This window comes from Bactrocera neohumeralis, chromosome 3 (genome assembly GCF_024586455.1).
Source record: "Bactrocera neohumeralis isolate Rockhampton chromosome 3, APGP_CSIRO_Bneo_wtdbg2-racon-allhic-juicebox.fasta_v2, whole genome shotgun sequence".
NCBI lineage: Eukaryota > Metazoa > Arthropoda > Insecta > Diptera > Tephritidae > Bactrocera > Bactrocera neohumeralis.
Genome location: NC_065920.1, coordinates 17291089 through 17315634, shown reverse-complemented (window position 1 = coordinate 17315634; position 24546 = coordinate 17291089). Strand labels below are relative to the sequence as shown.

Here is a 24546-nt window from a genome sequence, read left to right as displayed (position 1 = left end):
AACTTTAAAAAGAGAAATGTATACAAAACAATTAAAAAAATTGGTGTTTTAGTTGTTATTTATAATTTAGAAATTCTGAGCAGCAGCGATTTAATTATTGCTTCGAAAAAAATACAAAAAATACGAAAAAACAAGTGTACGGAAATATATACTAAGTTATTAAAAAATGTCACACACATACACACAACACATTCGTATTATACATAAAAAGGTATTTATGAAATTATAATATACATACATACATACATACATACTTACAACCAAGCGAGGTGGCATTGAACAGTATGAAGATTAATGTATGATTAATGTAAAGGTAATGGAAAATAAATGAAAGTACTCACTTACTAGCAGTAATGGATGCAGAATTCAATAAAATTGTTGCTAAAAAATAAAAATATAAAAATGTTTCTCTATTTTACTTTTTGGAAAATTCTAGCTTATCCAACTTTTTTCAAGGTTTTTATGTACAAACAATATAAACTATTTTTAAAACCAGCGTTGGGCATCTCTATCTCTCTCTCTCTATCAAGTCAATACCCCATGAGCTCTAAGAAGATAATTCGGATTGGTATCCTATTAAACACACTGAACTCATTTTCAAAAAACCCTAGAAACCACTCAAAGTAATATGCACAACACTTTACAAATATGGCAACCATAAGTATCAACAAATCAGAGCTCGACTTGGCAGCACTGCATATACAGCTTATTGGCAAAAACTATTTGACATTTTATTAATTAAATAAAAAGTACTTAATAAAATGTAATAAACAAAATAAACAAAATTTGTATAAATATTTTTTGTTTACTAACAGAAAGTTTAAGACATATAATCGCATTAACTTAAAATTGTTGGAAATTATTTATTAAAGTACTGTTGCCCACAGCAAACCAACAGATGTCGCCCGATGCCAATTAGCTGAATAGCTTACGTGACTCCCTCGCAATTTGACGTTTGGTTTTTGCCAAATTTTGACAGCAGCAATTGCTTCATAAAAAAATTTTAAGCGAACGTTTTTGTTTTCACAAATAATACATAGAAATTAAGTTAAGGATACAACATGAATTCGGCGACGAAAGTGAGTAAAATAAAAAATTGTGCGGTTCTTTCCAGCGTTGTAGGTCGGCTTGAAAAAACAAATTTGTGGCGACTATTAATATAATGCCAATAATTAGGCGGCATAGCTTCCTTTGGTTGATTTTCGGCGCGCGTATTTTGCTCAAGAGTTAATAGATTCATTCGTGCCGAGGTGTGCAGAGATGTTTTCGTGGACGGACAGTATTTATTTCGGTTTTTGTTTTGAAGTGTGCTTCTAAACAATTGACCCTCGACGCCGCACCTCAACGCTGGGGACCCGTTAGTGGGTCGGTTATATCGTTTGGAGTATTAAAACTTGTAAATTACTTGCAGGTTGGCGAAATATTTACAGCCGCTGGCCAAGCTTTTAGTCGTTTGGGAGATTTAACAATGCAATTGCATCCAAATGCCGAATCGCCATCAGGGTAAGTATGTTGTTAAATAGGAAAAAATTATGTTTTGTGTTTACTTGTAAAATTTCGTAGTAGTTTTATATAATTGTGGAAAGGAAAAAAATTATTAAGTGATGTGAATATATGTAAGCCACTTTAATATGCTCTATAAAAATTTAATGCCAACTCTAGCTGAATAAATATGTATGTATGTAAATAAGAAGAATATTCAACAAAGTATTGAATAAAAATTTCGACTAGTGCACTGTGCCTTTTATTACAATTACAAAATTTGTTTTTCATTTTAAATAGTTCCTTGAAAATATCCGAAAGAATTAGTATAAATAAATTTACTTTATCAGAACTAATTTCCTGTCACCAATTATCGTCCAAGTAAAATTCTATTAATTCAAGTAATTGTTTAATAAAGTTAATTATGCTAATATTCGCTTTGTTCTCTCGCTATATTCCATGTCCATCTTTAATTATCAACAAAAATATTCGCGCTATTTTAATATAATTTCTACACCTCATGCAGCAAGTGGACCGAAGAGGAGATAAATATGCTACACTCATCCATACTACGTTTTTCGGATGATTTGAATAAAATAAGCTCAAGCATTAAAAATAGGACAGTGTAAGTTTTACAATACAAAATTTAAGTCATTTTGCAAAAACTTGTATCTTAGTAAGGATGTAGCGAGAGGGCATCAATAATCAGACTAAAAAATATCTAAAATGTGTCTTTATTCTTTAATAGTTCTCAAATACGACAAGCACTTAAGAAGAAGGCCTTCGAAGATGCCGGTATACCAGCCAAACAGGTGCCTGTGCAGCAAGTACAACATGTCATACAGACCGTGCAACAATTGCCAACACAACAAACGCATGTTGTAAAACAGCAAACAATACAATTGAATACAATACAGCAACAACACCAAAATGTGAATGTAATAACGCAACAACAACAGCAGCACCATCAACCACAACAAACCCAGTCTGGCACACCACAAACAGTGCATATACAACATGTTCAACGTATATTGCCGGTGCAGACAACACAGGTGGCACAGCAGCAACATCATCCTCAACCAACATTAACTGCGCCACAATCGCTACAGACATCACCCAAACAAATTATCATACAACAAACCAGCGCAGCAACACAAATCATACAACAACCACAGACTACCACAGTGACGTTGCAGCAATTCCAACAATTGCAACAGCAACAAAAAGCATTGTTGGCCGTATCAACAGGATCAACAATGGCTACTGTGACGGAGAATGTGGTTTTACAACCTGCTACGTCGACGCAAATGGCGCAGGTGGTGCAGTCCGTGCAGCAACAGTCAGCGCAGCAGCAAACAACGTCGCAACAAGCTTTAGCGGTGGCTAGTAGTGCTGCTGCCATAACTGCTGTGGCGCCTACGACAGTTATGGTGCCAGCTACAGGTGTTGTAAGTGGTGTGGCTGTAACGACTACCGCACCGCAAACTACAAGTTCTATAGCTTTGAAATCTGGTCCTGATGTGATGATGACACTGAATCGTATCAACACTCAGGAACACGAAGAAGAATGTCTACCCGCTGATGTGGTCAAATTGGATTTTGCCAATGAAGAGGTAACCGGATGAAATCTAGAGAATGCGGTGGCGAGTGATGTTGGTGTAGGTGGTGGTAGCGGCAATGGCGATAGCGTGGAATGCGTGACGGTCGAAGATGATGATTATTATTTTTTTAATTCAAAGAATTAAATAATTTACGTATAAATTGAGTATATTAATAGAAAAAGAAACTGTTTTATTGATTTATATTTTAATAGAAATTTAATTTATTGTAGTTCGTTATGCAGAATTCAATTGTTTGACCAAACATGAATTAAATTTAGTTTCATGTGCAACAGGGAATTATGCATAACTCAATATACAGTTGTATTTAAAAATAATTCTTTATAAAATTAACATCATCTATATTTAAGTTTAATGCAATCATTAGTAAGGCTTATACAAATTAGTGCCAAGTTTAGAAAAACTTCTCTAAAGATTGTAAATTGCACACCTACACTTTAAATATCTTTTTTTTGGTATCTCTTCGGCAGGCATTGTAATCACCCATGAGTATTGTTCATTTTTTCTATTATTTAATGGCGAAGGCTGGTGTGCGTTTGATATGTACAAATTGAACAAAGCTTAAAAAATCGTAACAAACATTTCTATATCTATGTAAAAACTTTAATAAGAATAAAGTCTTAAAAATTGGCATTGTTGAAGGTACTACATTTTAAGCTATTTTACTTAAAATAAAAGTCATAATTTTGTATAAAATAAACATAAAATCTTTAAACTGATTATGTTTGAATAAATGGAAGATAATTTTTAATTAATATAAAATTGCAAGTTGCAATTTATATACAAATACAAAGGGTAATGTTTAACTACGCGTGCTCCTACAATATGCATTTTATAAGCTTATATTGTTTAAACTTACCAATTAAATATCAGTAATTCTCTATTGAGCCAGAATGATGTTATTTAATTGTATTATCTGTGGTTTTATTTATTTTATTTGCAATTGCACTTAATAATTTCTTGGTTGTATTTTTTCCATCAACTAATTGTATCACATTTCACTTCACTACTTTACACATAATTATTCAAAATTGTTAATTTGCTTAACAAACAATGAGAAACACTTTTATTGTACTTGTAATAATTTTGTGCTAGTTATTAAAGATAATAACATTTTTTCGGACTGCGGTTCAACTTCGTTGTCACATTGCAAATGGCGTTTCCTGAAATTTTTACTTGCTTTAATATAAGTGTATATAAAATATTTATAATTAATGTGTTTCATATAACGACTTATAGCTTAAAAATACGCGTTAAATGTGCACAATAGTAAAATATTTTTACAATTTTTATTAAATATTCAATTTCACACTTATCTTTCACAGTCGCAGCTTGCCCGTTACACTTCGCGATTACTACCGAACGACGTTGAATGACGCTTAAATAAGAATATTCGTTTTGAATATATTTATATGCTTTTTAATTGTTACGATACCATTTTGTATGTATTACACACTGCTAATTATATTTTAATCATTTTGTATTCTACTACTTATTGTGCGATTGCATTATTTTGTTGCATATGCTAGTTATTAAAGATTATAACATTTTTTTCGGACTGCAGCTCAACTTCGTTGTCACATTGCAAATGGCGGTTCGCGAAATTTTTGCTTATTTGCTTTCACTTATGTGCTTATATCAAATTTATAGTTTATATGATTCATATAACGACATATAGCTTAAAAATATGCGTTATAGGTACGCAATAGTAAAATATTTTCACAATTTTTATTAAATATTCAATTTCACACTTATCTTTCGCAGTCGCAGCTTGCCCGTTACACTTCACGATTGCAACCGAACAACGTTGAATGGCGTTTAAATAAGCATATTCGTTTTGAATGTAATAATATAAGTCATGTTATTATTACGATGTCAATTTGGACATATATTTATTACACTTTGCTAATTATATTTTAGAGATTTACAATTTTTTTAATTAAAAACAAGTATTTACCCACATAATAGGACAAAATTTAAGCAATTATAGGCACCAATGTACTTTGCCTTGAATTTATGCATGTCGAAACTTGCTCACTTACACATCACGATTACTACCGCACGATAACGAAAAGCGCTCAAAGTGTATTAATATCAAATTTTATTAATCAAATACACAGTTTTTGTATTTCATTACTCATTGCGCGATTGCACTATTTTGTTGCATCTGAAATTTAGCCTAAAAGTTAATTTTATTAAACACAAACTTTGCTCTGTTACTTCGCGTTGGTTAACGGCAACTGAACTCGTCGGCGAAAAAGGAACGGATACTGTCGAGAAAGCGTGAAAGCAAAAGAGGAAATAAGGTTGCGGTCTGTGATAAGAATTTGACTGCAGGCAATGAAAAAACTATTAATTGCGATTTTACGTTTTCATGTATTCCAATTTGTGTATGGTATTAATTTGTTAATTACTTTAACAAAAGTATATTGCATTTTATCGTATTCTTTGTATATATTACGTATTGAATTTGTATAAAATATCACAAAGTAAATAAATTGAAATTGACGAAACAAATTTTAAAAATACAGACACCCTGTTTTGAAGTGATGGCGATGAAAATTGTGGCTAGTTTCTTATACACGCCGCAAGAACTACCGAATACGGAAAAATGATTGTTGTAAAGATAACACTTCATGCAAATTAGTGCTAACTCTAGTCTTTTAATAAAGTACAATATCTGAATATTATGAACTCTGGCTTTGCAATTAATTTTTGAAAGTATTAACACACAAATTCACTATTTTATTTCGCGGCGATGAACGACCCGTCAGCTTGTCGAGGAAACAAAACGGAAACTGACGAGAATGCAAAACAACGAGAAGGAAGTAGGGTTGCACGCGCGAATATAAATATTTTGAAATTAAAGGCATTTTATATATTTAAAATTTAATATTTATAATAACACTGACAAATTGCTTGAATAGTATGAAGAAAAAGGATTAATTATATAAAAAATTTAATTGAAATAATGGACTATTAAAACATAATTTTATTTTTAATTTAATTAAAGTTTGATTCAAAGGAATGCCAATTTAATTCTAATGCAACACTGTTCCGTTTTCTTTTACTTATGTCGTTATCCGTTTTAATAACGAGTATATGCAGCATATATTGAAAAGGGATTGTAAATATTGAATTGGCTTTTTAATTTTAACAAAATGTAAAGTTCTCATTTTGTCTTAAGCATTAATTATTTATTTTTTTAAGCGAGACTAGAAAGCTGGAAAATTGGTAGCTTCTTACACATTAAAAGGATGAGCTGATGGTGTGTACACGGGTGAAAACTGCAATTTTTAAGAAATGTTATAGATCATATATACTTTTGTCCCCAACAAGCTGCTCATTTATCGGATCAAATCAAGTTCCTTGTAAAGGCTATTACAGCTTCCGTGCAGCCGAGTTAGCGTTTTGTTTTAAAGTGACAAGTGCTATTTTTAAGCTTTTAAGACAAATTTCAAACAATTTCTTTGGTGTTTTAGCTGCTTGTATTTTTTCGAATGAAAACTTATATTTAACATTGGATTATATAAACATTTGATTATATAAATAAAATATATATGTAACAATTAATGATATTCATAGTAGTAACGATATGGATCTGAATATTGACTAACACCGCCAGATGCCGTCGGTTGATTAGGTTTGTTCACCGGACGTATCAAGTACGTGCTGCGTCTGTTTTCATATTAGAAAATGAATATTAAAATAAATAGTATATAAAAAAACAATTTTATGTTTTCCAGCACTCACCGATTATGATCGCCTGCGTGTACCTGAAAACTGGACTCTTCTTGATGATCGTGTGAGAATAGTTTCTTTAACGCAATAATACCGGCAATTGTCAGCGCCACTTTGCTAATGACCAAAGCTTTTGTGGCGATCGCCGCCAAAGCCTTCAGACCAATGGGTCCGGCAATACCCATGGCTGTAAGTAATGCCGCAATTACATATTTCACATGACCGCCATCCTTATCCTTCTTCTTCTTATGGCCACCACCATTATCGCCACGTCCTTGACTCATATCCATTTTTAAAGCATGCGTACGCGTCAACTTATCAATTTTAGCCAGCAGTGCACGATCGATCGAGCTCAATGAGCTGAGCGCGCGTCCGTCGGTTAGCGAGCTGATAATACTTTCTTTCTCGGTGCTATTCTGCTTCTCCAAAACAAGACCGTCCACAATTTTGATGGAGTCCTGCTCGAGTGCACGCGAAAGCGCATTCAGTGCCTTTTGTTTGAGACAACCGATGAAATCATTCTTCTCCTGACAATCTTCATAAACGCGTCGCGCTATCATAAATTCCGGTCCGAACCAACTGTTGGTGGTAGCGGCACGACCTTGACGCTTCGCAAATTGTGTGTGTTTGGCTTGCGTCTGTTGTGGCTGATTGTGATTCCGGCGCTGTTGCGTCTGTTGGCGATGGTGGTGTCGTGCTGTTGCTGTGTCGAGTATTAAACTGATCGCGATCGCTATGAGTAGCCACTCGATTGTGTTGCTGAGCCGCATGTTGCCTGTATAATTCTTTCAAGGAGCGGGGTGTAGTTTTGCCACGAGTATCCTTTCGTCCACCTGCTAATCCGTTTCACTAATCCACCTTGTTGGTGAAAAATCTAGCTCTGCTGCTGCGATTTAGCTCAGCTCCGCTCAATTTCAGCACAACGTCAAATTCTAAATGCAACTGCCGTTAACTTTCTGCACGCTGCTAGCTTTTATAAATTGCGTTTTGACGTCTCGACGCCTCCCAGCAGCATTCGAAGCACTCGCTCGTAAAGAGTTGGCGTGCCATCATGCCATTTGGTAGTGTTCGAAATCTACGCCAACATTGCAAGTGAACATGTTTTAAGATCGCCCTCATCACACTATTCATTGGCGCTTTTAATTGCGTTAAGTAAACAGCTATTTCACCACGAAGTTCTTCAGTTTCAGTAGCTGTTGGCTGCTCGGATGTTTTAATTTCATGTGTTGGTGCGAGTGCTTTTTCAAATTCACTGACATGTTTCTGTTATTCAACGGTGCAAACAAACACATTTTGTTTTCTTCAATGCTATTCAATAAAAAATAATCGCGTAAAAGTTTGTAAAATAATCTACGCAAATAAATAGAAATTAAAAGATCGACGGCTAATCATTTTTTCTTTGCTTTCTTCGGTGATTTGTGCGGTCTTCATACTTCAGTTGCTTGCACTTTTTCTCCGGCGCGTCGAAACTCATAAATTAAATACACTGCTGCGCAACTGAGTAACTTTAAAGAATATTCCTGATAACGAGTTGCAGAAATTTCATTTAAGATACTGGTAATAACTAACTTACTACCAGCAAACACATAACCCTAGTCAAAGAATGACAAAAGCGGATTTTTATGGAGTAATATAAAGTCAATCTAGAAGAACCCGTACAACAATTACCAGAAATCACTTGATCTAAAACAGAGATCAAGGAGAGAAAGAAAGTTTTTTGAAGGTTTAATGGTACTCGACCTTCTTCTTCTTTACTAGCGTAGACACCGCTACGCGGTTATAGCTGAGTTAACAACAGCACGCCAGTCGTTTCTTCTTTACGCAAGGTGGCGCCAATTGGAAATTCCAAACAAAGCCAGATCTTCCTCCACCTGGTATTTCCAACGGAGTGGAGGTCTTCCTCTTCCTCGGCTTTCCTCGGCGGATACTGCGTCGAATACTTTCACAGCTGGAGTGTTGTCGTCCATACGTACGACATAACCTAGCCAGCGTAGCCGCTGGCTTTTAATTCGATGAACTTTGTCAATGTAGTCGTAGATCTCATCCAGCTCATCGTTCCGTCGAATGCGGTATTCGCCATGGCCAACGCGCAAAGGACCATAAATCTTCCGCAGTACTTTTCTCTCAAAAACTTGTAGCGTCGACTCATCAGATGTTGTCATCGTCCATGCCTCTGCACCATATAGCAGGACGGGAATAACAAGTGACTTATAGAGTTTGGTCTTTGTTCGTTGAAAGAGGACTTTACTTCTCAATCGCCTACTCAGCCCGAAGTAGCACCTGTTGGCAAGAGTTATACTGCGTTGGATTTCGAGGCTGACATTGTTACTGGTGTAGATGCAGGTTCCAAGAAAGACCTAATTTCCTACTTCAAAGTTATGACTGTCAACAGTGACGTGAGAGCCAAGTTGCGAGTGCGACGACTGATTGTTTGATCACAGGAGATTCGTCTTGCACTCGTTCACTACCAGACCCATATGCTTCGCTTCCTTATCCAGTCTAACTCGACCTACTTTGACCAAAAATTACAAGACTGCGTACAAAAAACGGCAGCAAGTAGTTTTTTCCGAACTAAAAAAGTTCAATCTAGAAGAATTCGATAAACTTTTGGAGGAAAACACAGAACTTGGTCGAAAGAAATACAAAAAATATTTTTTTCTGAATTCTTCGAGGAATGGTTTAAGTATGATTCGGAGCGGTGTTAGGAGGTGTCAAAGCGTAAAAAATCCGACTTTTTGCGTCGATATGTAACAATGGATGAAACATTTCACCCCGAAGACTAGTCGACAGTCATCCGAGGGTCGCCATAATCAGTGTATCCTTTGAATATTTTTTGCCAAAAAAAATTTGTTTTGCTATGGCAAGCCGTGGACTTTTCATTGACCTGTTATTTATGAAAGGTGTTTAAAAATATATATATTTTTTAATTTTATTTTATATAATTTTTCATTAAAATCGCTGATTTGGTTTAAAATATACAGCAACTTAAGTTTTTGATACGGGGTTGGACTCATTCAGTTGACCGGCAGTGTATTCAGCATAAACAATGTTTTCATAAAAATCGACACGCTTGCACTTGTAGCACAATTTTCCAATTAATCAAAGTTAGTTGAACTTAATTAATTAGCCACAAATCTTCGATTGTGTTTGATGTCTACTCTTACGAAAGTAATATTTATTTATTTGTGAGAAAAGTAGCTATGGTCTACACATAGGGTGCGCCAACTTTTTTCAAATACGGCGGCGAGAACTGATAAGGAGCATTCATCAGCTTCTTTGTAGGATATGGACGAAAACATGCTCGGAGATTGCGCTCTGTCCAATCCACAAAGCAGGAGAGCCCACAATCTGTGCCAACTACCATGGGATAAGCCCCCTCAACATCGAACATAAGGTTCTATCGAGCGTATTGTGTGAAAGATTAAAGAGACACGCACCACCTCTTCATCGATTTCAAAGCTGCTTTTGACAACACTAAAAGGGGCTGTCTTTATGCCGCAGTGTCTGAATTTGGTCTTTCCACAAAACTATTACGGCTGTGTAAACTAACGTTGAGCAATACCAAAAGCTCTATCAGGATCGAGAAGGACCTATTCGAGCCGTTCGATACCAAACAAGGTTTCCGACAAGTCGACTCCATTTCCTGCGACTTCTTCAATCTGCTCTTGGAGAAATTAATTCGAGCTGCAGAACTAAATAGAAAGGGAACTATCTTCTATAAGAGTGTACAGCTGCTGGCGAACGCCGATGATATTGATATTCTTGGGATAAGGAAGCAAAGCAAATAGGTCTGGTGGTGAACGAGGGCAACATCAGCGTGTCATCAAACCAACAGTCGTCGCATTCGCGACTAGGCTCCCACGTCACTGTTGAAAATGTTAAATTCAAAGTCGTAGATAATTTGGAAAGATCAGGTGGAGAATGACCTGGCTACACTGGGAATCTCCAATTGCCTACGCTAATGAAGAAGAAGAATATTTTGAGATAATTTGTTGATATTCCGCTCTCATATCTATTTTTTTTACTGTTTGTTGCTAAAGAATCAAATCTCACATACAAACCCTGATATTGTAAATACCCCGAAATCATATATCAGTGATAAATGCTGAATTGCACATTTGGTCCACTAGTCCAGTAGGTGAAATTGAATTAAAAACCGTTATAATTTTGTTTTCATATACATAACGTATATATCCATACATATACTATATAAAGTCAAGTGTTGCTATACCAAAAATAACATCAGCTCGCAGCACTAGCTTAGATCGTATTTGATCGCATGAATCTCTCCGTGCAATGAGCTTGAAGTGCTTGCGTGCGCTTGAAATACTTTTGCGCATGCGCTTGACTGGCGTTTAAAGAAATTTTCTTTGCGTGTCAAATTAATTGTTGTAAACAGGCTAGCGGCATTTTGCATGTAAAGTGTGTACTTCATAAATGTAATATATAAAATATTGCAGGTATTAGTCCGAGTGTTAAGAGTGTTAAAGACACTTTCAACTAAAATGTTTGTTGAACATAAACTTTTATTGAAGACATGTTCAGTACTTTCATACAAAGTAGTGAAAATGAAGTGAATTGAAAGGTAAACAAGCAGGAAAGTATGTAAGAAAAGGTTGAAGTACTTGTAAGCCAACCCCGGACGGATCTTGATTGTTTTGTGTTGTCTGCCTTGAGGTGATTGTTATTAGAATTTGGCTAGAATGGAATTGGAAACCATCGAGTAATGTCAAACCCTTATTTAGAAAATATGTTCTATACTTATTGATATACCTTTTAACAAAAGTTTGTTTGCGAACTTGATAAAATAGTATCTGGAAAATAAGTTCCATTTTGTACAACCTTGCCGAAACTCGTCTTCGAGTGATCTTCGACTCCGATTGAATGCATTATATCATAATAAACACTGGTCATTGAGGGTTTGTCTAAAAAAGTAATAAGTTCATCTGACTTTTTCTTCTGATGCGACTCTACAAATTTTAAGACTTACGACTTATTTTCGGTAAGGGGTTACTGGCTGCCAAGAACGAGCGGCTGGTAGATATCTCACGAGCAATTGAGAACATTTTCCAACGACGTTTTGCTGTGAGTGGTGCAAACCGAAAATGTAGCGTTCGTTAGAGGAGAGGTACGCGATTAAATTTTGTGTGAAATTCGGTAAATCTGCGACAGAGACGTTTGATATGATTAATGCAAGAGTATAGGTCCCGAGACAAACGGGAAATCTTCGATGGTGACACAGAAGGACCGACGTCTCCTTGTGATATTTACTACAGAAGAATGGCATAAAAGGAAAACAAATGCTAATTGTCGGATTTGTGACATCAAAGACATCGTCCACCATGAATTTGTCACCCCTGGATGAACGTCATCCACAATCCGCATCAAACGAAGGTTAAACATATCCCTGATTTGCGCCCACGTCCCGACGGAAAAGAAGAACGATGTGACCAAAGACGTGTTCTACGACCTTTCTTGGAGCACACCTATTAGAGCTAGTGCATCCCAACACTTCCGCAGTGGGCAAACAAGCTACCTTTAGCCAGCGGTCGGACTTTTTTTTGTTTCAGCTTGCCTGAAAAGGCTGATGAAAGGCAAGCATTTTCCAGACAGAGGAAGATTCATCAAGCATGCAACTCGGATGTCTATTGGGAGAATGCCTTCCGTGACGCCTTCAATCATGTGGAACGACGAAGAAGAACGTCTATTTTGAAATGTTTTAAAGAATACGTAGCGATTGATTCAATAACTTTTTAAATCGCAGTCCTATTACTTTCGGACAAACCCGTACGACAGAAACAAGGAATGTTCGCCGTCGAGAACTAAAGAACTTTCACTTCCTTCAGCCTGCGGAATGGCAGAGGAAGCATAACAACAGCAGATGGTGTACCCGATTCCCTAATCGATGGCAATGGATCAGACGTTCCATTGCCTGACAATGAAGAAGTTCTAATAGCAATTACCCGTCTGAAGAACAACAAAGCGGCGACGAAGCACTGATAAGGAGCAGGTATCAGCTCCTTTGTAGGATATGGTTGGTCGAAAGAATGCCCGACAATTGCAATTTACGTGTTCTTTGCCCAATCCACAAAAAGAGAAACCCTACAATTTGCGCCAACTACAGTGGGATAAGCTTCTCCAACATCGCATATTAGGTTCTATCAAGCAAACTGTGTGAAAGATTAAAGCCAACCGTGAACAAAGTGATTGAGTCTCATCACTGTGGCTTCAGGCCTGAAAATCAACAACTGACCATATATTCCCCATGCGCCAAATCTTACAAAAGACTCGTGAATAGAGAATCAACACGCACTACCTCTTCGTCGATTTCAAAGCTGCTTTCGACAGCACGAAAAGGAGCTGACTTTATGCTGCGATGATTTTCTGAATTTGGTATCCCTGCAAAACTAATACGGCTGCGTAAACTTAAGTTGAGCAAAGCTTCGTCATTATCGGGAAAGACCTCTCCGAGCCATTCGATACCAAACGAGGTTTCAGACAAGGGAACTCCCTATCGTGCGACCTTTTCAATCTACTCCTGGAGAAAATAATTCGAGCTGCAGAACTAAATAGATAAGGTACAATCTTCTACAAGAGTGTACAACTGCTGGCGTACGCCGATGACACAGCGACAAATATACACGAACTAGTCTCTCAGTTTTTGAGTTGTTGATTTGGAATTTTGAAGGACGGGCAAATGAACATGGCTAAATCAACTTAACTCGTGACGCGTATCATTTATATGTAGTATAGCCTTTATAGGGTCTCCAATGTTTTCTTCTGGTTCTTATAAACTTCATGGGCCGTACGTCAGGGTATAAAAATTTCCTCCCACATTAATTTAATTAGCGAACATTTTCAACCACTTTTTTCCGCCATTAACAAATAAGCTGTCAGCACTTAATGAACCACATTTTAAAACATCTTCATAAAAATAACGCTAAGCTCACAATAACGGTGATTGATGCATTAAGTTTAATGGATAAGCGCCGAGATGCAGCCACTATACCAAGGAGGCCTGCCCGTAAGCACATTATTAGCTTTTGCACTTCTGCCACACGCTGACCTTTTCATAGAACAATTTGTCGCATTAATTCAATAGACGAACAGGTCGCCAGGGCAACAGCCGAGCCACTACCCAGCCGCGCTGCGGATTATTATTAATAAAGCCACCACCAGACAACAACAGCCAAGAGTCTTGCGGCCAGAGTTGGCTCGCTGCGGTGGCGTATTTTTGAAAATTGACATATTGCGCTGGTAAGCGATACTTGCAACACCCCAACACCAGATACCGTTACTCGCCGTCAAATGCTGCCATATGTGGCGCAAACAAAGCCGCAAGCAAGCAGGCAGAGGCGCAAAAGAATAACCGGATAATGACACCCACTAAATTGCCGCGCACAGCAGGTTGGTTTGTTGTTGCGTTCAGTCTCTGGTACAATGCCTGGCAGGATCTGGCAGCGCTTCCAGTGTAGTTATCTGCCAAACAAAGCAATTTTTATTGTTTGTATGTGTGTGTATGTGTAAGAATTGGTTTATTAAGCGCATTTTTGATTGATTTTTTTCTGTTACCACCAGATTTGCTACTTTTTTCTATCAGTCCCACCCCTCATCTCATGAAACTTTGCTTCCTTTGTGCCGCTGAAAGCATTCTGGCTGGTGTGACTCTATTGTTGTGTGTCCACTCTATTCTTTTTAATTTACTAACATTTTTGGTAAAGTTTATTGGTTTTGTTGTTGCTGTTGTTGTCGTTGCTGTTGTTCACACAGCCATTACTCATCTAACAATGAATCAAAGCGTTGCTTGTTGCATTTTCACGCAGATTGCTTTCATTATCAGATTAAACGGTTAAATTATGTACAGGGTGTCAATGTAACGGGATTATATTGATTTTACTAAATGCTTACTTACATATGTATGCATACATATTACATATGCGTGTACATATGTGTGCTTTTACTTTTATGTTTTGTAACCAGCTTTCCGCAGTTCGAACAAAATAATTTGATGAATTAGCAAATAAAGTCCTATATGAAATGTTCTTCAGCAGTTTATTTACGCTTCCTGAATATTTGATTGATTTAATGCGCTTATTATTATATATGAATGTATGTACGTATATTTTTGAAGTGTGAAACTAATGCTTTTCAATACTTGACACGTGCTAAGCTTTCTTGAATTATTGTCTAATTGTGATTTTACGTTAATTTCTTGAACGAATATTCGTGCATATGTTAATTCTTAAAGAAATTAAAGAAAAATCAAAAAATTTAAAAAAACGTTAACTCCAGCTGCTTCGCAGCTCAAATACTCTTCGTAGGGATATTTTTTATAGCATTGAAGGGTAAACAAATTTCTTTATTTTGATATTGAACGATCAGTTTGTATGGCAGCTATGTATATGCTATACTGGATTTGATCAAATTATCGTAGATTGTAGTTCTGCCTCGGATTCGTAATTCCTGCCAAATTTCGTGAAGATATCATCAAATTGATCAGCTCTGGCCGTTTTTCGATTGCTTGCTTCACTCTCATCAGTTGTTTATAGTAAAATGTAGAATCAATCGTTTAACCAAGCTGGAGCAGCTCGTAGTGAATGATTCCTCTCCAATCCCACCAAACACTCGGCATAAACTTTCGAGGGGTCAATCCTGGCTTGCCATCTGTTGAGCTTCATCTCGCTTGAATCACGATCTTTTTCGCACATTATTGTCGTATTTGATCCAATTTTCGTCTCCTGTTATCATTCGCTTCACAAATGGTTCGATTTCATTTCGTTTCATCAAAGAATCGCAAATGTTAATTCGGTGCATTACATTTTTTACAGGCATTTCATGTGGTACCCAAACATCGAGCTTCTTTTTGTGGCCAGCAGCCCGAATTTAATTTCCTTTGGTTAAATGAAGCTTAAGATCTCACCTTTATATGCTATGACACAATGTGTTTGATAGCACTTGAGATATACGATTGCAACATCTATTGACAAAATACGAAAATACTTTTTCGACTACCCTATAGTAAGACTTTGTTCATAATTTTAAAATTCTTAATTTATGCTTCAAAATCTATGTCGTCTCCCTCAAAGTAGTTCCGCTATATTTGGCGAAAAACTTACAAAGAATCAATGCAGTATGCGACGGTGCGTTATCGTGGTGCAAAAACCAAGAGTTGTCGGTCCATAATTCTGGCCTCGTTTTACGAATAGCCACGCCAAAATGACGCATAACACTCAAATGTTATTTCTTGTTGACAGTTTGGCTGATCGGAAAGAAATCGGAGTGCACTACGCCTCTCTAATCGAAGAAAAGTGTCGATATAAACTTGATTTTTAACTGTTTTAACGTGGTTTTTTTGGCTTCGGCTCACCTTCGTCACAATATCCGTCCGACCTATCGCCTGTTTCCGGGTCGTAAGCATATATCCAATACCCATCGCCAGTAATAATACGTTTCATGACATCCTAGTCGGAAAGCATGGTTTCACATATGTTAACGCGACGCTGTTTTTCGAAGAAATTGAGTGATTTAGAACCAATTGTGCTTTCACATTTCTTGGGTGTAAATGATCATTCAAAATGGTTTTCACTGATATTTCCGATATTCAAGCGATGTCAGTAAGACCTATGACTGTTACTCGTCGATTCTCCAGCACCAATTTCTTTATTTTATTGACGTCTGATGATCAACAAGTTGATGATGGCTGTCCAGAATGTGGTTTGTCGTCAACGCGTTCTCGACCCTCTATGAATAATTGTACCGATTAAAAACACTTGCTCGCGACAATTACCACGGAAGGCCTTTTCCAACATTCTGAACGTTTCGGCACTAGAAATGTTATTCCGCACACAAAATTTAGTGGAACTTCTTGTTGAATAATTTCCCTCATCGTAAAAGTCACCGAGGGAAAAAGTGTTACTATTTTTTACCTACAGCTATATCTTATAATGGTTCCGAGTAATGAATAGCTTCCTCAAAAGAAGGAGCGTGTGCAATTTTGTTTACCCTTTAAAGAGTCAATTACCCGTTCGTTTATATTTTATGGGATTAATGACACCTTTTTAATCATTATGTACATGACTTGTAAACATTATAAGGTCAATGACCCTTTGGTTAACATTTCAGGAGATCAATGATTGTTTACATTTAGCCAAGTCCAAAACCATTGCTTTTTTTGGGGCCTATTACCTTTTTGATGTCAATGATATTTTTTTTAAATTTTTGCCGAGGTCAATAACTCCTTTGATTACAATTAGCCAAATCAAGCAACCTTTTTTTTACATTTGGGCTTAATTTTCCCTTTGTAAATTGTTCAGATCGGACTACTACAGTATACACTATAGTTGTCATAGAATTAACCGATCAAAAAAGGCTGCGTATAGAAACATCTTTTATTTCCCAAGATATCCTTATAAAATTTGTCATTGACCAAGGCAACGCAACCATCTTCGAACAAATTGTTCAGATCAGCCACAGAGCTATGTATATGCTATAGTTTTCCGATATCACCGGTTAGGACAACTGAGCAGCTTCTTTGTGAGAAAAGAACGTGAATAAAATTTAACTTGACAGTTTTTTACGAGTTTTCAACTCATCTCGTAATCCTGATCTCTATATCTATCCCGATTAGCAGCAACATGTTGTTAGAGTATAAAAATACACATGCTATCCAAATACATAAACGAGTATGTAAGTATGTCTAGCATTTCTTTAAATGTGTATGATACCGTCAACGTCCTAACCACAAAGCTTTCTCCAATCAATGACAACACACTTCATCAAACAATCAATCAATAATAAAATTGTTTTGGTCATTATCTACTTGAGCGTTAATATTTTAGCCAATTCTATTTGAATACAATGAATTGCAGGTAATAAGAGCAAAACTAATTCGGGATTGTATATAAATTAGGATGCTATATACATATGTATATATGTAAGTCTGTAAATTATTAAGAGGTGGTTCCATAAATAAGGGAAATGAAAATATGAAAATTTTATGAAAACATTTTCAGTGGGTCACAAATATCCGGGGTAAAGCTAAGCGCGCACCCTGAATTTGTCGCATGATAAGGCTGTCTGGTATTCATTGTTTTTATTATTTACTTTGTGGCAAAAAAATTTATTTTGCTAAGTTAGTAGGACTGTCCTTAATTACTACCAAATATGAGCGCGATCTGTCAACCGGTTTTTTATTGCTTTAGTCCATACACCTCAGTAGTGCGATTTTTACAATGGACAAAAATATGGAACAAAGAATTGGTCTCAAATTTGGTATTTATAACCAAAAACACAAGACTTCAAAGACGGTCGAGAGATATTTGAAGAAATGCCTCGTTCTGGACGACCTTTGACCTCTTCAACTGAAGAAAATATCAAAAAGGTCTTGGATATGGTGCTTGAAAATGGTTAGGAAAGTATTAGAGAGATGGCAATCAACATATCTCGCGAGTCCGTTCGAATGATTTTGGTGGATATTTTTGGGTATGAAACGTTTTTTGCTCGACTCGTCCTGATAAAGTTGAATTTTTCAAATAGAGTACCGTAAACTGGTCTCTTTGGACATGCTTGATCGTGCGAAATCCGATCCCACATTCATGGAAAGCATTATATCTGTCGATGAGACATGGGTTTATGAGTTTGAGATGTAAACAAGTCAATAATCACTGGAATGGGGTTAAAAAACGAGCCGGAACCAAAAACTACCACGCCAAAGCCGCTCAAAAATCAAGATGATGCTCATTGTTTTTTTTCATATTCGTGGTTTGGTGCATTATGAATTTGTGTGGGAGGAACAGACGGTCAATAAGAAGTTCTATTTGGCCGTACTGAGGCGTTTGCGTGAAAGTATCCGTCGAAAACGGTTGGAATTTTGGAAGAAAAATTCATGAACACCATACACACCATCGCATCGAGCCACGATTGTGACCGAATTTAAAGATAAAAACGCAATGAATACCATCGATCAACCACCATATTCACCAGATTTGGCACAGTGTGGAATCGTGGAACCCATTTTAAGTCGATCGAAGAGATAAAACGAAATTCGCTGTAGGAGCTGAAGGCCATCCCAAAAACTATTTCGGAAAATTGTTTCGAGAACTAGAAAAATCGTTGGCATAAGTGTATTTCATCTAATGTGGATTTCATTGAAGGCGACAAAATATGTATATATTGATTAATAAATAAATATTTTGGAATTTATTTACAATTTCCGGATACTTTTTGGTCACAATTTATACATCATCAATATTTCTTAATATTAGCATAACCATACTTTGACTTTTCAATCTGAGCTAATACAAACAATTTTTATTGAGACATGTTGATTAAAGCTTTTGGAAGCCCTCACACATATATTCATATATGTTTGTATATATATACAAAGTTATAAAGAGATAAATTAAGAAAAATATTTCTAACAGTAAAACATTACCAATACAACATTTATAACTGCCAAAGCGAGTTGATAAAACTAATGAAAGAAAATAACAATTTTCCAATTAAGCGCACAAAAATTTGCGCAGATGATGAAGCATTAAAGCAAAACATGTCTCTTTGAGTATATACATACATACATACATGTTTATTTTTATATAAAGGGTGTTTTGGTGGAGGCGTAGAGCTTTCACCACAAATAAACACTTGGAAAAAGTAATGAAACGGCAATATTTGGTTTGGAGGAACTATTTATGGTATTGGTAGATTGATTGGCGACATGGGGAACTAAAACGGTTTTCGGAATATAAAACTAGTGTGTCAATTGTTTTTTTTTGTTTTTTTGTTTGTATGTTAAGTTTTCAATATATTCTGTCATAGATGGTTGGTTGCTTGGTTGGTGGGTTGAAAAGAGAGGCGCGTGAAACCAGACCGCATGCGGTCCCACACAGACCATCATTAAGCCCATTGTGCTGCCGGGTGGTAATCAAATTAAGTCTTATCCACTAACTCAGTGGATTTGCTAAAAAACAAATTTTTTCCTATTCCAGCTGTCCAAAAGTCCCTTAAGTTGGAACATTGAGAGCTGTGGAATATACTGCCTCAACTAGCTGAAAGTCGTGCGTTCGCCTATATAATGTTGCAACGGTTTATTATACTCCGCACATGCTCTGGATTCCGCCGAAATCCCTTTCCAAGTCTGAAAGTGGGATCTCAAGGCTTTGTGAGAATCCCTACAAAATTACCACTATCCTTTTTGCCTAGAAGTAAACGGTTTTTGGTCTGTCTACAATCAACTTTGTGGTAGGAGCTAAATGGTTTAGGGCACCTTAGTGGAATTGTGTTGACAGCTGCTCCCGAGTAGGCCAGCTTGTCTGCTTTTTCATTTCTTTCTTTTCTTATTAGACTGGGCACTCAAATGATATTAACCGAGTTACGTACTGGGGGTATATTATTAATATTGACGATGTGGATAGCCTTAATTGCCGCCGAAGCCAATTTGGAAGCTTAAGTTATACTCACGACTTCGGCCTGAAAGACAGAACTGTAGGCGTTTAGTTTGAAGTTTGAGCTGGCTGACGTAGTTGTCATTCTGACCGTAAACTCTAACAAGCAGGCCTTTTTGATCTGTTTTAGGGGTTTAATACGGCACTTTTTCGATATATTGTCTTCCACCATACTACCACACCTTATGTCCTTGTGGGACGGATGACATTTCTTCTTTTTTTCTTTACTGGTGTAGACGCCGCTTGCGTGGTTATAACCGAGTTAACAACATCGCGCCAGTCGCCAGATGGTAAGTGCAGTCAGAATTTTCCAACGTAGTGGAGGTCTTCCTCTTTTTCTGATTCTACAGGCGGGTATTGAATCGAAAACCTTCAAAGCTGAAGTGTTTTCTTCCATCCGGACAACACGCAGCCGCTGTCCCTTGATTCGCTGAACTATGGCAATGTATATCTCGAACAGCTCATCGTTCCATCGATGTTCAGATGTTTTCATCGTCCATGCCTCTGCACTTTATAGCAGGACGAGAGTGATGAGGAACTTGCAGAGTTTGGTTTTTGTTCATCGAGAGAGGACTTTACTTTTCAATTGCCTCCTCAGTCCAAAATAACGCCTGTTGGCAAGAGTGATTCTGCGTTGGATTTCAAGACTAACGGATGCAGACTAGTGCAGTGCTAAAAGACTATGTGGCCATGGATATAAACCACCAATGTTTCCTTCAATAACAGATTTATTAGCTATCCCTCTAAGAAATTCAAAACCTCTAAAAGAACACCCTATAACTAGTAAGTAGCAGTGGTGCAAATGCAGGTGTTTATCTATGAGTGCTTTGACTGGGAACGCTATAACGGACAATAGTTACTTATGTATACATACAAGCTTACACATTCACCTTCTCGTTGTTGTTGTTGGAAAACCGAAAAGACAACGAAATGCGCAAAATTTCTATCATCGATGGCAAATTTTTGGCAAAGTACTCGTATTTGTTCAATATTCGGTTGGCTCTTATCATCACATATCGAGATGCTGTTTACTTTATGTTTCGACTGTCACACATACACATATACATACATACATATGTGTAATGTACTTCAATAAGTTTCCTACTTATTGGCGACAACATAAACTTTCATTTCATTTCCAATTTATTTGATGTATTAAATTATTTACACACTCTTGAACAGTATTGAACTGCCAACTACATCTGTGTGTGTGTGTGTGCGTGTGCGCATTTGATTAGGCTTTGCTCGCACTAACACAGTCACCCATGACACTCAGCGCGTACGTGGCATATTCTTATCTCTGCGTAAATATTTAATGTTTGCTCTTAACGAGATTTTTCTCAGATATCACTAAATTAATTTGGCCATAGAGATTTTTGCAGCGCTCGGAAAGAAATAATATCGACCACAACTTTCGGTGGTAAATTAAAAATAATATTTACTTGTTGTGTTTCGGCTGGCTTGTTTTGGCTTTAATTGGATTGAGTTCGTTTCATTGGAGAACTGGTGTTTATGAATGCTTGTCTTTTGCTTATAATTTAAGGAAGGAAGTTTTTGGTATTTCGTACAAGTTTATATGATAGTTGTCAAATTAAGTTAAATTTAGGCATATCTTCTAAGACGTCTAATGACAATGAATATATTATGTCTAAAACTTATAAAAACTTATAACTCAGTCCAAAGAAAACCTCAGAAAAATCTGCCTCTGAACTCTTGTCAAGAGAAAATTCGCCACCAATCATTCAGTTCAGTCATAATCAGTTGAACGGCGGCTGAAATAGTCGCCCACACATTTGTACAGGAACTTCAAGGAAGTATCTAAAACTACTTTTGGTTACCGAAGTCAATAGACTTACTTAAATACTATATGTAGTAAATAATGGTTTCAGCAGGTCCCAGCAACAAGCTTCATTATATTGGGAAACTCTCACTTTATTGGGTTAAACTTTTTATAGTCTGTATAAGTTTGTAAAACCAAGAAAAAATATCGGAGACTCTATAAAAAAATGCATACACAAAAGGTAAGCATAACAAGCTGAGTCGTTTTAACCATGTCCGCCTGTCGTCTGTCGATATGTACGCGTACTAGTTCTTCTGTTTTAAGATATCGTTCTGAAATTGTGTACCCATCATTTTGCTCCTCAAGAAGCTAAACATTTTTCGGAACCGCCGATATCCCACCATAGTATATACATATATCTTGAGACCCAGCATTATTGGCTAATATTCGACCGAACAGACCACGTTCAGCACGCAGTGAAAAAAAATATAGCAGTCGTAGGTGAGAAGAACGTGGAGAGTCGATTCGGCGCCGTACGCAGCAACTTGGACTAACGTATGGAACGACTTGGCGCATTTTACGTCGATATCTTTAATTGAAAGCGTACAAAATACAGCTTGTTCTAAAACAGAAGCTGCTCGATTTTCCCAACCGACATGGCTTCACTCTAAGAGCTCTTGAAAGATTCCAAGAAGATCCGACATTTTTGAGCAAAATATTGTTCAGCGATGAGGCTCATTTCTGGCTCAATAGGTATGGGAGCAAGCAAAATTGCCACATTTGGGACGAAGAGCAACCTGAAGAGATTCAAGAGCTACCATTTCATCCAGGAAAAACCACGGTATGGTGAGATTTGATTTCAACAACATGAGGCCACTTCTTACACATGAGACAAATGACAGAACACATCGATGAGCAGATGATTTGACGTTTTGTGCCGGTCTATTGGCCACCAAGATGGTATGATATCACACCGTTAGACTCTTTCCTGTGAGGATCTGTAAAGTCTACAGTCTTTTGCACTTCGACCTTGGAGCAACACATCACGCGTCTCATTTGCCAGTTATCAGTCAAAATGCTCGAACGAGTCATCGAAAATTGGACTCAACGGATGAACCATCTGAGAACTAGTCAACATTTGAAAGAGATAATCTTCAACAAATAAATGCCAGAATTGTTTCTTTATTGTTATAGTCGATGTTTTTATAGTGCCATCTCAGTTGAGAACGCTTTACCTAAAAGTCCATCTTCGATCTCATAAGTTCGTTTCTTGTTTAAGGGAAGACAGCGACTATACATTAAACCCAAGCACTTTTTTGATTTTTGTAACCACGAAGAAAAATTCCTGTCTCTACAAAAAATGAATGCTCTGGAGATTCTTTTGTATATCTAGTCAAAACCATGAATATCCTATCTTAATATTACTATCGTTAGAAGCCGTTAGGTGGTGCTAGAGGTTTTTGGGGTAAGCTTTATTGCGGAAGAACTTTGCTACAATTGGAGCTCGAAGCAAGAGAAAAGGAATTATGAAGTCCAGTTTAGATCAGGGAGTTTAGTAAAGTTCGAATTCCATCTAAGTTCAGACAGCCTAATAGCTAAAACCATATTACAGGAACTTTCTAAGCTAAGCAGAAATATCTTTAATATGTACTACATATAAATATATAATCCAAGTCACCCCATATTAGTCAATATTAACCACAAAAATTATGAAACATGCGCAGACGGAGTTTGTCACCCACGAAACCCACCCAACTCAACTGTTAGCTATACAAAGTTATATACAAATATCTCAGTCATATATACCTCATAGCTATATGTAGTTGTTTTGTTGTAATATTACATGAGGGTTGTCATAAAATATATTCATATTTCATAATTTGTCACAACATTGCGTGGGTGGAGCCAGTGCCGACAGAACAACCCCACCGATAGCATTGCGTTTGCATTAAAATGGCGGAAAACTTCGCAGAAGAGGCGTATTGGCTTCCAGGTAGCTTTCTTATAGCTTATTAAAGTAAGGTTTTCTTTGAACTATTTCCACACAAACCAGCTAACTGTAAAGTTGAAATGTTGTCAGTTACTTGCTCTTATGTCTGTTGCCGCGTGGCTAACACTAAAAGTAAATTTAATTTATTAAGGACATTCCAACAACATGTTTACTCGTGTGTATCATGCTTTCGTCCTTATGAGTATAAATTTGTGGTAAATTGCTTTGCTAAGCTTTCACCTGGAAAATTCTGTAAAATGCTTCACATTTTTTTGTCTAGTTTGTCAGTGCTCATTGCTATAAGTGTGCTTACGACTACTTATGTAATAACTAAAGTGGACGGAGGAGTACAAGATTGTGAGGTTAAGGCCGTACTTTTTCTTCATTTTGAACATAGGGCTTAAATATTCATAAGAAAAGTAATGCTTGCAAGCTCATGTCCATGTTGAATGTTAGAACTGTGTGGTTTTGACGGGTTGCAATTCCAAAAGG

At 36.8% G+C, this 24546-nt stretch overlaps 2 protein-coding genes and 1 long non-coding RNA gene across 4 annotated transcripts in view; 1 reads left to right on the top strand and 2 right to left on the bottom strand.

The window, feature by feature from the left end:
- LOC126752095 (uncharacterized) overlaps window positions 1-24546 on the bottom strand; it is a 320020-nt gene that overhangs the window by 179599 nt on the left and 115875 nt on the right. The window lies entirely within an intron of this gene.
- LOC126752078 (uncharacterized protein DDB_G0285291) lies at window positions 961-3863 on the top strand. 2 transcript variants are annotated; one of them, XM_050462638.1, is made up of 4 exons: window positions 961-1079; window positions 1412-1503; window positions 2009-2107; window positions 2231-3863. In XM_050462638.1, the coding sequence occupies exons 1-4, from the start codon at window positions 1062-1064 to the stop codon at window positions 3105-3107; spliced, it is 1086 nt and encodes a 361-aa protein (XP_050318595.1). In that variant the 5' UTR covers window positions 961-1061; the 3' UTR covers window positions 3108-3863. The 2 variants fall into 2 exon arrangements, with proteins under 2 accessions (XP_050318595.1, XP_050318596.1); XM_050462639.1 differs by lacking the exon at window positions 2009-2107.
- LOC126752083 (uncharacterized) lies at window positions 6671-7727 on the bottom strand. The gene is made up of 2 exons (XM_050462645.1): window positions 6855-7727; window positions 6671-6779 (listed from the first exon to the last, which is right to left on the bottom strand). The coding sequence occupies exons 1-2, from the start codon at window positions 7610-7612 to the stop codon at window positions 6671-6673; spliced, it is 867 nt and encodes a 288-aa protein (XP_050318602.1). The 5' UTR covers window positions 7613-7727.